A 14,802-nucleotide genomic window follows, 5' to 3' on the forward strand; every position below is an offset into this window, starting at 1 on the left:
TCCTGCCTTCTCAGGTGCCTTTTAGCAGGAAGCTGCATCAGAAGTGGAGCAGCTGGGACTTGAACCGCACTCTGATCTGGGCTGAGGGTTTCACCGCTGCACCACAGTGCCAGCCCCTTCCCTGCTGTCCCACGTGGTTCTGTGTGCGCACGGAGCCCATCGCTGTCTCCAGTAGTCCTGAGCGTTTTCCCACTTGCTCCGAGTTGTGTGCTTCTCCACCCACACTGAGCGTCCACGGGAGGAGGGTGGCTTCTGGTGCCTGCTGCCTTCCGGCACCCAGAGCAGTGCATGGCCCCGGGAAGACAGTGAATCTGCCAATCGACTCCTCCCCTGACCCCGCCTTGTGCCTGCCCTCCGCCCATCACGCGTTCCTTGGTCTGTGCTCCCTCCAGCCATCCTCCGTTACATGAAGAGCGACGGGAAGATCCACCTGGTGGTGTTCAACAACCTGCAGCTGGCTGACGGGCGGCGACACAGGCTGCTCCTGCGACTCAGCAATCTGCAGCGAGGGGCCGGCTCCGTGGAGCTCTACGTGGACTGCACCCAAGTGGACTCTGTCCACAACCTCCCCAGAGCCTTTGCTGCCCTCTCCCAGAGTCCCGAGTCCTTTGAATTGAAGACCTTACAAAGGAAGGCACAGGTAGGAGCCGGAGCGGAGGGGCGGGCTGCCGGGCGGGGGAAGCCGAGCAGAGCGCACAGGATGGGCTGGTGGCTCCCGCGCCGGCTGCTCTTAAATGGTGGGGAAAACCGAGACAGTGCGCAGGGCCTGCAGGAGCGGTGCCTAGGCAGCTGCCTTCTCAAACTTACTCTAAGAGGCAGCCCAGATGGAGAGCACCTGGCTTCCAGCGGTAAGCAGAGACTCTCCGGAGTTAGAAGGCAACCGCTGAAAAAGAACCATCTTCCTGTGCCTGGGCTCTCTATTTTTAATACTTCTGTTATTTATTTTCAGAGAAAACTAAAAAAAATGATTGAAAACTGCCAAGCACTAGAAGTGTTTTTCAGGTCTTGTCAGGACATCCACTGCCGAAAGGAATTTATTGCTTGCTTAGTTCCCTCTGCAAACCCCTCAGCTCTGCCTTCTGTTTTTACACCATGCTCGGGCATTTTTTATGATACCATTGCACCTGCTGCAGAAATTGCCTTTTAGAATTTTGTGCTGGAAAATGCTTTGTTTCCTATAAAGAACTCGTATTCTTTGTCCTTCCCAGTAATTTCCAACTGTTCATAGTTCCCGATTTTTATCCAGTACAGAAGTCAATGCCATAATCAGTGACTACGTCCAACGATATGGTCGATAGCATGGTCATGTTCTGTCTCCCAACCCTCATTTTCCATCGCGATTTTCTTACTTCGTTTTGTGTGCCTTAGTGACGAGCTGCGAGAGCCATTTGTGCGAGGTGGCAGGGTGTATGTAGTGATCACCACCACAAGGAGGCGCACTACTAGAGAGTAATAAGTAGAAGTTCCAGAGAGTAATGAAACCTGCAAATCTGGGACTGGCGGTTTGTGCGTGAACAACAGGGAGTGTTCTTTAGCAGCAATTACAAGAAAGCTGCAATCTAATGTGTTTTCTGTTGATTTGTTTTTTTAAATATGTAGGTTTGTATGCAGAAAAATTTAGTGACTAGAGAGCTAACCTAAACCCTATTTCTGAATCCCCGAAGTAGCTCAGATAATCAGAGTGACAGAAATGCTGTCGCTGATCAGGTCAGAAATTAGCATCCACAACCACGTGCGCCAGTTTCTAAAACCCGGGACTCTTCCACGGCAAGGTCTTCGGAAACTGTCCCCACCGGGACTTTGTCCAAAGCTCTGCTTCCTCGGACGGCGAGCAGGGACCACAGGAGCTGCGAGAAGAAGGGCGGGCAAGCTGACTTTGTGATTGTGTGAACCATTGGTGTCGCTCAACGACACAGGAATACAGTGCCAGCTACGTACCCAGCAGTCACAGAGACCTGTGAGATGTGGTACCGACTACTTAGCTAGTGGTCACAGATCATCTGTGAGATACAGTGTCAATGACCTACCCAAGGATCACAAACACCTGTGAGTTGTGCTACCCACTCCTACCCAAGGACCACAGATACCTGTGCGATAGGGTGCCAGCAGTCACAGACACACTGTTTATTCACTGTCATAGCCCAAGGAGATGAGAAACTGCCAGGATGTGGAGCCAAGAACCCTGCCCAGTGCTGTGTGAAGCTGGGATCGATACACTCCATTGGCAAGTTGCAGGCAGCTCCTCGGTGGCTGCTGCCGTAAGGAACCGGCTCACCGTGAGGGCCGGCAGCCTCTCCTCCTCTCAGCCGCCCCATGAGCCCCTGGGCAGATCGGAGGCCCACGTTTTTCCCGGGCTATTGGCCACTTCCATACATGCTTCAGTCAGAAGGTTAGGGCTGGTGGGGTTTAGGAAAAAGGTGAAGCCAGAAACTTAGGTGAGATGTCGGTGTCCAAGCAGGCGGGGCTACTGCGTGATGGAATCTCGTGCGCTCTCCAGCCTGTCGCCGTCAGCGCGGTGGCAGAGGCTGTGGTCGGGACGTGGTCGGGACGTGGTGGTGGTTTCTTTTCCAGGACTTCTTGGAAGAGCTGAAGCTGGTGGTGCGAGGCTCGCTGTTCCAGGTGGCCAGCCTGCAAGACTGCTTCCTGCAGCAGAGCGAGCCGCTGGCTGCCGCCGGCACAGGTGCGGCCCACGCAGGTGCACAGCGTAGTCAGCACCGACCACGTCCAAGGCCCCCAGCGGGCTGGTAGGCAGTGAGCAGGCGGCCCACAGAGGGCAGCTGCGCAGGTCAGGGGCTTGGGCGACATCCAGGGCAAGGAATATTTTCATTGCGCCTTTGTTTCATGACTTAGATGAATTTGGACTAACCAGCTGGTGGCGCTGTTCGCACAGTTTTCTTAGGTGAATTAGCACACTCCCCAGGTCAGTTCAGAGACCCTAGGGACTCCGTCATCCTTGCGGGGTGATGGGCGGGAGGGCACTTGGGGTCATTTAGAAAGGACCGTCACCGGCTGAATGCGTCTTGCCTTGCACTCTTCTTCCAGGGGACTTTAATCGACAGTTCCTGGGTCAGATGGCGCAACTGAACCAGCTGCTGGGGGAGGTGAAGGACCTCCTGAGACAGCAGGTAACACGCAGGACGGCACTGGGGCACAGCCTGAGCCTTCCGAGCAGCTTGCCACTGGCGGGGGGTGCCACCAGCCGGGGCGGGCGGGGGGAGGCTGGCCTGAGCCACACCACAGCTGGGCCCCAGGGAGTCACCTCAACACACTGTGAGGGGTGTGTCCCCAGGGTCACCTCAGCCCCACTGTGAGGGGTGTGTCCCCAGGGTCACCTCAGCCCCACTGTGAGGGGTGTGTCCCCAGGGTCACCTCAGCCCCACTGTGAGGGGTGTGTCCCAGGGTCACCTCACCCCACTGTGAGGGGTGTGTCCCCAGGGTCACCTCAGCCCACTGTGAGAGGTGTGTCCCCAGGGGGTCACCTCAGCCCACTGTGAGGGGTGTGTCCCCAGGGGGTCACCTCAGCCCACTGTGAGGGGTGTGTCCCCAGGGTCACCTCAGCCCCACTGTGAGGGGTGTGTCCCCAGGGTCACCTCAGCCCCACTGTGAGGGGTGTGTCCCCAGGGAGTCACCTCAGCCCCACTGTGAGGGGTGTGTCCCCAGAGTCACCTCAGCCCCACTGTGAGGGGTGTGTCCCCAGGGTCACCTCAGCCCACTGTGAGAGGTGTGTCCCCAGGGAGTCACCTCAGCCCCACTGTGAGGGGTGTGTCCCCAGGGTCACCTCAGCCCCACTGTGAGGGGTGTGTCCCCAGGGTCACCTCAGCCCCACTGTGAGGGGTGTGTCCCCAGGGTCACCTCAGCCCCACTGTGAGGGGTGTGTCCCCAGGGTCACCTCAGCCCCACTGTGAGGGGTGTGTCCCCAGGGTCACCTCAGCCCACTGTGAGGGGTGTGTCCCCAGGGTCACCTCAGCCCCACTGTGAGGGGTGTGTCCCCAGGGTCACATCAGCCCCACTGAGAGGGGTGTGTCCCCAGGGGGTCACCTCAGCCCCACTGTGAGGGGTGTGTCCCCAGGGGGTCACCTCAGCCCACTGTGAGGGGTGTGTCCCAGGGTCACCTCAGCCCCACTGTGAGGGGTGTGTCCCCAGGGTCACCTCAGCCCCACTGAGAGGGGTGTGTCCCCAGGGGGTCACCTCAGCCCCACTGAGAGGGGTGTGTCCCCAGGGAGTCACCTCAGCCCCACTGTGAGGGGTGTGTCCCCAGGGTCACAGCCCCACTGAGAGGGGTGTGTCCCCAGGGGGTCACCTCAGCCCCATTGAGAGGGGTGTGTCCCCAGGGAGTCACCTCAGGCCCACTGTGAGGGGTGTGTCCCCAGGGGGTCACCTCAGCCCCATTGAGAGGGGTGTGTCCCCAGGGTCACCTCAGCCCCACTGTGAGGGGTGTGTCCCCAGGGTCACCTCAGCCCCACTGTGAGGGGTGTGTCCCCAGGGTCACCTCAGCCCCACTGAGAGGGGTGTGTCCCCAGGGGGTCACCTCAGCCCCACTGAGAGGGGTGTGTCCCCAGGGAGTCACCTCAGCCCCACTGTGAGGGGTGTGTCCCCAGGGTCACAGCCCCACTGAGAGGGGTGTGTCCCCAGGGTCACAGCCCCACTGAGAGGGGTGTGTCCCCAGGGGGTCACCTCAGCCCCACTGTGAGGGGTGTGTCCCCAGGGTCACCTCAGCCCCACTGTGAGGGGTGTGTCCCCAGGGTCACCTCAGCCCACTGTGAGGGGTGTGTCCCAGGGTCACCTCACCCCACTGTGAGGGGTGTGTCCCCAGGGTCACCTCAGCCCACTGTGAGAGGTGTGTCCCCAGGGGGTCACCTCAGCCCACTGTGAGGGGTGTGTCCCCAGGGGGTCACCTCAGCCCACTGTGAGGGGTGTGTCCCCAGGGTCACCTCAGCCCCACTGTGAGGGGTGTGTCCCCAGGGTCACCTCAGCCCCACTGTGAGGGGTGTGTCCCCAGGGAGTCACCTCAGCCCCACTGTGAGGGGTGTGTCCCCAGAGTCACCTCAGCCCCACTGTGAGGGGTGTGTCCCCAGGGTCACCTCAGCCCACTGTGAGAGGTGTGTCCCCAGGGAGTCACCTCAGCCCCACTGTGAGGGGTGTGTCCCCAGGGTCACCTCAGCCCCACTGTGAGGGGTGTGTCCCCAGGGTCACCTCAGCCCCACTGTGAGGGGTGTGTCCCCAGGGTCACCTCAGCCCCACTGTGAGGGGTGTGTCCCCAGGGTCACCTCAGCCCCACTGTGAGGGGTGTGTCCCCAGGGTCACCTCAGCCCACTGTGAGGGGTGTGTCCCCAGGGTCACCTCAGCCCCACTGTGAGGGGTGTGTCCCCAGGGTCACATCAGCCCCACTGAGAGGGGTGTGTCCCCAGGGGGTCACCTCAGCCCCACTGTGAGGGGTGTGTCCCCAGGGGGTCACCTCAGCCCACTGTGAGGGGTGTGTCCCAGGGTCACCTCAGCCCCACTGTGAGGGGTGTGTCCCCAGGGTCACCTCAGCCCCACTGAGAGGGGTGTGTCCCCAGGGGGTCACCTCAGCCCCACTGAGAGGGGTGTGTCCCCAGGGAGTCACCTCAGCCCCACTGTGAGGGGTGTGTCCCCAGGGTCACAGCCCCACTGAGAGGGGTGTGTCCCCAGGGGGTCACCTCAGCCCCATTGAGAGGGGTGTGTCCCCAGGGAGTCACCTCAGGCCCACTGTGAGGGGTGTGTCCCCAGGGGGTCACCTCAGCCCCATTGAGAGGGGTGTGTCCCCAGGGTCACCTCAGCCCCACTGTGAGGGGTGTGTCCCCAGGGTCACCTCAGCCCCACTGTGAGGGGTGTGTCCCCAGGGTCACCTCAGCCCCACTGAGAGGGGTGTGTCCCCAGGGGGTCACCTCAGCCCCACTGAGAGGGGTGTGTCCCCAGGGAGTCACCTCAGCCCCACTGTGAGGGGTGTGTCCCCAGGGTCACAGCCCCACTGAGAGGGGTGTGTCCCCAGGGTCACAGCCCCACTGAGAGGGGTGTGTCCCCAGGGGGTCACCTCAGCCCCACTGTGAGGGGTGTGTCCCCAGGGTCACCTCAGCCCCACTGTGAGGGGTGTGTCCCCAGGGTCACCTCAGCCCCACTGTGAGGGGTGTGTCCCAGGGTCACCTCACCCCACTGTGAGGGGTGTGTCCCCAGGGTCACCTCAGCCCACTGTGAGAGGTGTGTCCCCAGGGGGTCACCTCAGCCCACTGTGAGGGGTGTGTCCCCAGGGGGTCACCTCAGCCCACTGTGAGGGGTGTGTCCCCAGGGTCACCTCAGCCCCACTGTGAGGGGTGTGTCCCCAGGGTCACCTCAGCCCCACTGTGAGGGGTGTGTCCCCAGGGAGTCACCTCAGCCCCACTGTGAGGGGTGTGTCCCCAGAGTCACCTCAGCCCCACTGTGAGGGGTGTGTCCCCAGGGTCACCTCAGCCCACTGTGAGAGGTGTGTCCCCAGGGAGTCACCTCAGCCCCACTGTGAGGGGTGTGTCCCCAGGGTCACCTCAGCCCCACTGTGAGGGGTGTGTCCCCAGGGTCACCTCAGCCCCACTGTGAGGGGTGTGTCCCCAGGGTCACCTCAGCCCCACTGTGAGGGGTGTGTCCCCAGGGTCACCTCAGTCCCACTGTGAGGGGTGTGTCCCCAGGGTCACCTCAGCCCACTGTGAGGGGTGTGTCCCCAGGGTCACCTCAGCCCCACTGTGAGGGGTGTGTCCCCAGGGTCACATCAGCCCCACTGAGAGGGGTGTGTCCCCAGGGGGTCACCTCAGCCCCACTGTGAGGGGTGTGTCCCCAGGGGGTCACCTCAGCCCACTGTGAGGGGTGTGTCCCAGGGTCACCTCAGCCCCACTGTGAGGGGTGTGTCCCCAGGGTCACCTCAGCCCCACTGAGAGGGGTGTGTCCCCAGGGGGTCACCTCAGCCCCACTGAGAGGGGTGTGTCCCCAGGGAGTCACCTCAGCCCCACTGTGAGGGGTGTGTCCCCAGGGTCACAGCCCCACTGAGAGGGGTGTGTCCCCAGGGGGTCACCTCAGCCCCATTGAGAGGGGTGTGTCCCCAGGGAGTCACCTCAGGCCCACTGTGAGGGGTGTGTCCCCAGGGGGTCACCTCAGCCCCATTGAGAGGGGTGTGTCCCCAGGGTCACCTCAGCCCCACTGTGAGGGGTGTGTCCCCAGGGTCACCTCAGCCCCACTGTGAGGGGTGTGTCCCCAGGGTCACCTCAGCCCCACTGAGAGGGGTGTGTCCCCAGGGGGTCACCTCAGCCCCACTGAGAGGGGTGTGTCCCCAGGGAGTCACCTCAGCCCCACTGTGAGGGGTGTGTCCCCAGGGTCACAGCCCCACTGAGAGGGGTGTGTCCCCAGGGGGTCACCTCAGCCCCATTGAGAGGGGTGTGTCCCCAGGGAGTCACCTCAGGCCCACTGTGAGGGGTGTGTCCCCAGGGGGTCACCTCAGCCCCATTGAGAGGGGTGTGTCCCCAGGGAGTCACCTCAGCCCCACTGTGAGGGGTGTGTCCCCAGGGTCACCTCAGCCCACTGTGAGGGGTGTGTCCCAGGGTCACCTCAGCCCCACTGTGAGGGGTATGTCCCCAGGCCACCTCAACCCACTGTGAGGGGTGTGTCCCCAGGGTCACCTCAGCCCCACTGAGAGGGGTGTGTCCCCAGGGTCACCTCAGCCCCACCGTGAGGGGTGTGTCCCCAGGGTCACCTCAGCCCACTGTGAGGGGTGTGTCCCCAGGGTCACCTCAGCCCACTGTGAGGGGTGTGTCCCCAGGGGGTCACCTCAGCCCCACTGTGAGGGGTGTGTCCCCAGGGTCACCTCAGCCCACTGTGAGGGGTGTGTCCCCAGGGTCACCTCAGCCCCACTGAGAGGGGTGTGTCCCCAGGGGGTCACCTCAGCCCCACTGTGAGGGGTGTGTCCCCAGGGGGTCACCTCAGCCCACTGTGAGGGGTGTGTCCCAGGGTCACCTCAGCCCACTGTGAGGGGTGTGTCCCCAGGGTCACCTCAGCCCCGCTGTGAGGGGTGTGTCCCAGGGTCACCTCAGCCCACTGTGAGGGGTGTGTCCCAGGGTCACCTCAGCCCCACTGTGAGGGGTGTGTCCCCAGGGTCACCTCAGCCCCACTGTGAGGGGTGTGTCCCCAGGGTCACCTCAGCCCCACTGTGAGGGGTGTGTCCCCAGGGGGTCACCTCAGCCCCACTGTGAGGGGTGTGTCCCCAGGGTCACCTCAGCCCCACTGAGAGGGGTGTGTCCCCAGGGTCACCTCAGCCCCACCGTGAGGGGTGCATCCCTAGGGCTACACAAGGACTTCCTTTCCATCCTCTTTCTCCCCTTCATGTCTCAAGGTCAAGGAGACGTCGTTTTTGCGGAACACCATTGCCGAGTGCCAGGCTTGCGGTCAGTACCGTGTGGGTCCCTGGCTCTCGCGTGGGCAGAGATGCAGCCGTGGTGACCGTGGGCTGTGGGTGTAGCACAGGGTAGAGGGAGAATGGCGTTGCACGGCGTGTCCAGTCTGTTTGCCTGGCGATGAATAACCCCTGGGACTGTTTGTCTCCAGGTCCTCTCAGCTTTCAGTCCCCAACCCCAAACACCCTGGTGCCCCCCGCCCCCCCGGCGCCCCCAACACGCCCGCCGCGCCGCCGCTGCGACTCCAACCCGTGCTTCCGAGGCGTGCGCTGCACGGACACCAGGGACGGCTTCCAGTGCGGGCCCTGCCCCGAGGGCTACACGGGGAGCGGCATCACCTGCTCTGATGTGGACGAGGTGAGCTCAGCACGTGGGAGCTCCCTGCGCCGCCCCCCCAGCCCCCTGCAGCTCCTGGGGAAAGAAGCCCGCTGATGGCAGGGCACAGGTTGGGTCACCTCCCGGGCACCATGAGAAGGACTTCCTTGTGAGTCCTTGGCAGCCCCCAGGGAGCGGCAGGACACGGCTGTCTGTCGCTGCCTGCGCAGCCGCCCACGTGGTACAGGGCTGTGATGCCCGCCTGCCGTGGCCTCTGCACCGTTATTTCTCAACAGCCCGTGTGCCACTCACCCTCCCCACACTTCTGCCAACGTGGGCAGGGTGGATCGGTGGGAGGGTTTGTGTGAGGGGGCATGGTGGATGCCTTCAGCCTTCCTAAAGTGGGGGAGCAGTGGGCAGGGAACCTCAGACCAACAATATCCATCAGAGAGGCCCCGTAACCCAGGAGTACCCCAAAGTGCCAGGGACGCAGCCAGAGCGCACACTGGCAGCAGATACTGGCTGAGCTCCTGGAGAGACCACTCCAGGGCCGTGGGTAACCAGCCACGCGTCCAGTGCCCAGGCAGCGTCCGCAGCAGGTGGCAGCCTTTCCCCTCGCAAATGGCCGACAGGAGACGTGGAGGGAGAGGCCCCGTGGGGACCGCGGCTCAGCGGCCGCCCGCCAGCCCCGGCAGGCTGCAGGAGCGCTGGCAGTCACCTCCCTGGGACTGCACAGCTAGAAGGAAGCCCTGGTAAACCTGCGTTGGACACACATCTCCGCACACTTCACAGAGCTGCATCTGGTGTTTATCTAGGAGCTGGAATTTTCCTACTCTTGAAAGAGCAGGAAGTAGTCATGTTTTTTACATTAGTTGAAAGTGGTTTCAAACAGAAGGAGAGGGAAGACCAAGCTCCTCAATTCCGAGAAGCTTAGAATTGCCTGAACGCGCTCAGGTGTGGGCCCCTGCAGCCACCTCACCCGGAAGGAGCGCCTGCCTGGCTCTGTCTGCCCCCAGGCCCCCCATCTGAGTAGTGGCTCACTGACACCTTTGGGGTCACCGATAGCCAGGTGACACGTGGCCCAGGGACACGAGCTGTCGCAGAGACTCGTAGATTGCCAGCTAGAACGTCAGGTCTCCTGTTCCCCAGGGAGGCAGGCTGGTTCACACCGGGGACCCTCTGAGTGTCCACGTGTCATCCTAATACCCACGCCGACTGAGAGGTGGGGGCTCAGAGGTCCAGCAGGTAACCTTGGAGGTGTGAGCCTGGGCTTCCTCCAGTCACTCTCCCCACCCACATGTGCAGGGCATAAACAAGCAGGTGCAAAACTGTGAATGTGTTTCTTCCATGTGACTAAAGACAGCTTTTTTTTTTTTTTTTTTTTTTTTTGTCTCTAGTGCAAATACCATCCCTGCTACCCGGGCGTGCGCTGCGTGAACCTGGCTCCTGGCTTCAGATGCGAAGCCTGCCCGGTGGGCTTCACGGGGCCCACGGTCCAGGGTGCCGGGATCAGTTTTGCCACATCAAACAAGCAGGTGGGCTCAAGGTCCTGACCGCAGCTGCTTTTCACGGTAACACACGGTGGGGTTGGGAGCCAGCGCGTGTGGAACGTGGTGGCGTGCAGTGGGCAAATCCAGGGCGTCAGCTCACTCTGAGTACACACGTTCATCAAGCCCCGGAGCTGGGTAGCAGTGATGGGAGAGTGCTGAAACCTGCACTCATGGTACTGAGAAACGGGGCGCTTCCTTTGTTGGTAGCCGTTGGACACTGTATCCTGGGGAATAACTTCAGAAACCAGGGGTGCAGATAAAAGGCTTTAGAAGGTCAGGTCACTTGTTCAGAGGCATTGTTGCCCATCAGAAGGTGTTTTAGAAAGGATGTCAGAAGTAGAAGAAACCCCCGAGCAAACCCAGCCTCTTCCTGGAAAAAAAAAAAAGCCGTCAGATGCCGAAAGGCCCTAGCCCAAGACAGCTGGACGCTGCTCCGTCCAGGTCCTTACTTAACTGGCGGGCGGGGAAGTTCTTTGTGATGCCTTCAGCTCTGAGTCGGTGGTGATGAATACATTTTGCTGCCTTCGCTTTGAAGAAGGGCAGGTGCTCCTCATTTCCTGGCTGCCCAGCTAAGAGTTCTAGAGGGCATCTTTCTTGAGACCAGAAAAAGGCAGACATGGGGAGTGACAGGGAGAGGAGGCGGGGCCGGCGCGTGGGAGTGACAGGGAGAGGAGGCGGGGCCGGCGCGTGGGAGTGACAGGTGCCCAGCGGAGTTAGGACCCCAGGTTTTCTTCCCCTCCTCTGAATTCCCTCTAAGACCGCAGCAAGGGAAACGGACAGTGAAACACTGGGTCCCATCTGACTCCGGGCAACAGGGTGGGGTGAACAAAGTGTTTGGAGCCACCTTGCTAAATTTCACAACAAAGTGTAATGCAGAACCAGGTCAGAAGAAACAGAAAGAAGGAAGGCCGAGCAGCACTGGGGTGGAAGACTGCGCCGGCTCATGGGGGGTGGGGGGACAGCACGTGCAGCCCTGGGCCTCCACAAGGACCTAGCGCCCAAGGAGCTGCCCCACCCAGCGCTAGCAGGTGCTGGACCCCCAAGTCCCGAGCCACTGTAGGAAGCTTGGCTTCAGCTTTGGGACCTGGTTGACAAAAATACAAAAAGTTAGAGCAGCAAGTCAGAGGAGCTGCGGATCTGTGTTAGGCCTGTAATGCAGAATAACACGTGCCAAAAAGTTGGCACCAAAACCAGCCAGAGAGCGGTAACCTCCCCACGGTCCTGGCTAAAGCCACAGACATGCGGTGTGTGAGGTCAGCCTGAGACCGGGGCCTGAAGAAAGGACAGGAATTCTCGGGCAGAAGAAGCGCGTGGGTCCTGGGCTGATCCTGAAAATCTCGCGTGGCTCAGGCGGTTGTGAGCAGGTGCGACCTCTCTGCGCAGCCGTAAACCCACGAGGGCAGCTGTTGCTTGAAATTTGCTGGAGCCCCTGAGGCTCCGGCGCCGCCTGTCCCCCTGCACGCATTCACGAAGAAGCAGGGGCCACACCCATGCGAGGCTGGCTCGCAGCTCTGTTGACTCGGCGTCTCTCTCTGCGCCAGGTCTGCACCGACATTGACGAGTGCGCCAACGGAGCGTGCACACCCCATTCCGTCTGCACCAACAGTGTGGTAAGTGCCACGCCGCGTGCATGAGCTCCTCCCCCACGCCCACAGGCGACCCGGGGCCCCACACACCTGACGGGCGGAAAGTGATTTTCTCTGTAAGAATGATTTTGTAAATGCCAGGTTTGCTCTTTATCTTCTGTCAAAGTTGTGATCCCAGGCTCTTAGGTAGCTGTTTATTAAATGGAGTGGAACTGGGCCTGTATTATAGAAACAGGAAGGTCTCGTGGTCTGTATTCATAGTTAGGTGTTTTGCTGATAATTACGTGGTCCCCAGAGGGCACTCTGTGTTTTCCTAAAGCTCTTTGAAGCTCATTTGCATTGCATTGAAATGCTTAGCGTTGAGGGAGGTCAGATCTGGGCTTTACCTCTCCAAGTCCCTGTCACCTCGGTCAGGATGAAGGGTACTGCAGATCCGGGCAGTGGGGGAGAGGGGGATTTGACGGAGCTGTTAGAGCGCCGTGTACGGCGCCCACGTCGGAGCCCCTGGGTTTCCTTCCTGCCTCCCCACCCCTGCACCCAGCTTTGTGTGAAAGTGGCTCGTGAAGTCGGGTCCCTGCCATTCACTCCTGGGCTGAGCTCCTGCCTCCCAGCTCAGCCCGGTGTAGTCCCAGTGGTGTTGAGCATCTGGGGAGTGAACCAGTGGATAGGAGTTGTCTGTCAATCTCTCTCTCAGTGCCTCTCTCCCTCTCTGCGATAAAGAATGTCAAGGCCGGCGCCGCGGCTCACTAGGCTAATCCTCCGCCTAGCGGCGCCGGCACACCGGGTTCTAGTCCCGGTCGGGGCGCCGGATTCTGTCCCGGTTGCCCCTCTTCCAGGCCAGCCCTCTGCTGTGGCCAGGGAGTGCAGTGGAGGATGGCCCAGGTGCTTGGGCCCTGCACCCCATGGGAGACCAGGAAAAGCACCTGACTCCTGGCTCCTGCCATCGGATCAGCGCGGTGCGCCGGCCGCAGCGCGCCGGCCGCGGCGGCCATTGGAGGGTGAACCAACGGCAAAGGAGGACCTTTCTCTCTGTCTCTCTCTCTCACTGTCCACTCTGCCTGTCAAAAAAAAAAAAAAAAAAAAAAAAAGAATGTCAAAAAAAAAGAAAGCTGTGGCACAGCAGACCGCCAGCAAAGGACAGCTCATTTCCTGTCCTGACCGTTCCCGCCTCCCCTGTGCCAGGGAAGGCCTTTAGCCCCCGCCGCCCTGTTTTCTGCATGAGCTCCTTCCATCCTCACTAGAGCCCTGGGAGCAGCGCTGCTGTTCCCCCATTTTACAGCCAAAGGAACTACAGCGCAGAAGTCAGACAACATCTCCCAAGTCTTCCAGGGGCCCGTGTTTGGTACAGAGGTTGAGACGCCACATGGCACACCCACAGCCCGTGCCAGGGTGGCTGGGTTCAAGTCCTGGGCCATGCTCCCCATTCCAACATCCTGTTAACGCGTGCCCCGGGAGGCAGCCAGTGGCGGCTCGGGTACGTGGCTCTGTGCCACCCACATGGGGAGACCCGAGTTCCTTGCTCCAGACTGTAAGGGCCTGGAACTACATCTGAGTCTCCTATGTGGGCGGCAGGGGCCCAATCACTTGGGCCGTCTCCCGCTGCTTCCCAGGCATTGGCAGGGAGCTGGGTGGAAATGGAGCAGCCGGGACTTAAACTGGTGTAGCTATAGGATGCTAGCATCACAGATGGCGGCTTAACCCATTGGGCTGCAACACCGGCCCCACCAGCTTGCTTTTGAATAAGTCCTCCTCCCCCATTCCCGAAGCAAGCCCTCTCTCTTTGTCTCCCAGGACCTCCCTGGAACTTTTAGCTTTTCTCCCACTGCCATCCAGAGGAACTGGCAGGTGCAGGCTCCAGAGCCGCACCTCATTGTCCAGGGGCCTGCAGCAGCCTCCTATCTGGTGACGCTTCCCCAGCATCCCCTTGCCCCTGGAAGACACAGAGCTGAGGGCCCAACTTTGTGGTGCTCGTGGGCTAAGCGGCTGCCTGTGATACCTGCATCCCGTATCAGAGAGCCTGTTCGAGTCTGGGCTGCTCTGTTCCCTCTCCAGCTCCCTGCTAATGAGCCTGGGGAAGCAACAGAGGATGGCCCAAGCACTGGGGGTCCTGTCCCCGATGTGGGAGACCCGGATGGAGCTCTAGGTTCCTCCTGGGTTTGGTCTGGCCCAGCCCTGGCAGTTGCGGCCATTTGCGGAGTGAACCAGCGGACGGGCGATCTTTCTCTCTGTGTCTCTCTGCCTTTCAAATAAATTCATGTAAAAAGGAAAAAGACACATTTGGGCAGGAATAGCAAGGGTCTTGCTAGATGCCGAGAACCTGTGGGAATGAACTTGGCCACAGACCCTGCTCTTCCCGGTGTCCCCGCAGGGATCCTACCGCTGCGGGCCCTGTAAGCCCGGCTACACCGGGGATCAGACACGGGGGTGCAAACCTGAGAGGAGCTGCAGAAACCCCGAGCTGAACCCCTGCAGCCCCAACGCGCAGTGCATCCAGGAGCGGCAGGGGGACGTGACGTGTGTGGTGAGTGCCGTGCGACGCGCCCCCGCCTGCTCTCTCCTGTCTAAAACGCCACCCCTCTGCAGTGCCTGCTCCCACCCCTCTGCAGTGCCTGCTCCCACCCCTCTGCAGTGCCTGTGTGCCCCCGGGCGAGACGGCGGAGTTGCCACCAGAATGAGCAGAGTAGAAGCTGGGTTTGGGGGGCACGGTCTGACGTCTGTCTTGCTGCTCCCACATGGCCGCCCGCTTGGGCGCCGGGCGGTGGAGCCCCTGGTGCGGCCCCAGCACGTCCCACGTTGCCCACCCCTGCTTCCCGTCTCCAGCCCCTCTCCTTGCTTGTCCTCTCCCCACCCTGAAGGCTTCCAGTGTCAAAGTCTGGCCAGCACCCCCAGGGGTAGGTCACAGTGTAGACCCTTCAACACCCC

General features: G+C 61.2%; 1 protein-coding gene across 1 annotated transcript in view; it reads left to right on the forward strand.

Moving 5' to 3' along the window:
* The window catches only part of THBS4 (thrombospondin 4), a 52,087-nt gene that overhangs the window by 22,232 nt on the left and 15,053 nt on the right, over positions 1–14,802 (forward strand). The window contains exons 3-10 of the mRNA XM_051854066.2: positions 393–640; positions 2,572–2,680; positions 3,043–3,125; positions 8,369–8,420; positions 8,581–8,786; positions 10,142–10,279; positions 11,836–11,904; positions 14,249–14,401. Coding sequence (XP_051710026.2) covers positions 393–640; positions 2,572–2,680; positions 3,043–3,125; positions 8,369–8,420; positions 8,581–8,786; positions 10,142–10,279; positions 11,836–11,904; positions 14,249–14,401 — 1,058 coding nt within the window. The remainder of the gene's footprint in view (positions 1–392; positions 641–2,571; positions 2,681–3,042; positions 3,126–8,368; positions 8,421–8,580; positions 8,787–10,141; positions 10,280–11,835; positions 11,905–14,248; positions 14,402–14,802) is intronic.

Source organism: Oryctolagus cuniculus, chromosome 14, assembly GCF_964237555.1.
Source record: "Oryctolagus cuniculus chromosome 14, mOryCun1.1, whole genome shotgun sequence".
Taxonomy (NCBI): domain Eukaryota; kingdom Metazoa; phylum Chordata; class Mammalia; order Lagomorpha; family Leporidae; genus Oryctolagus; species Oryctolagus cuniculus.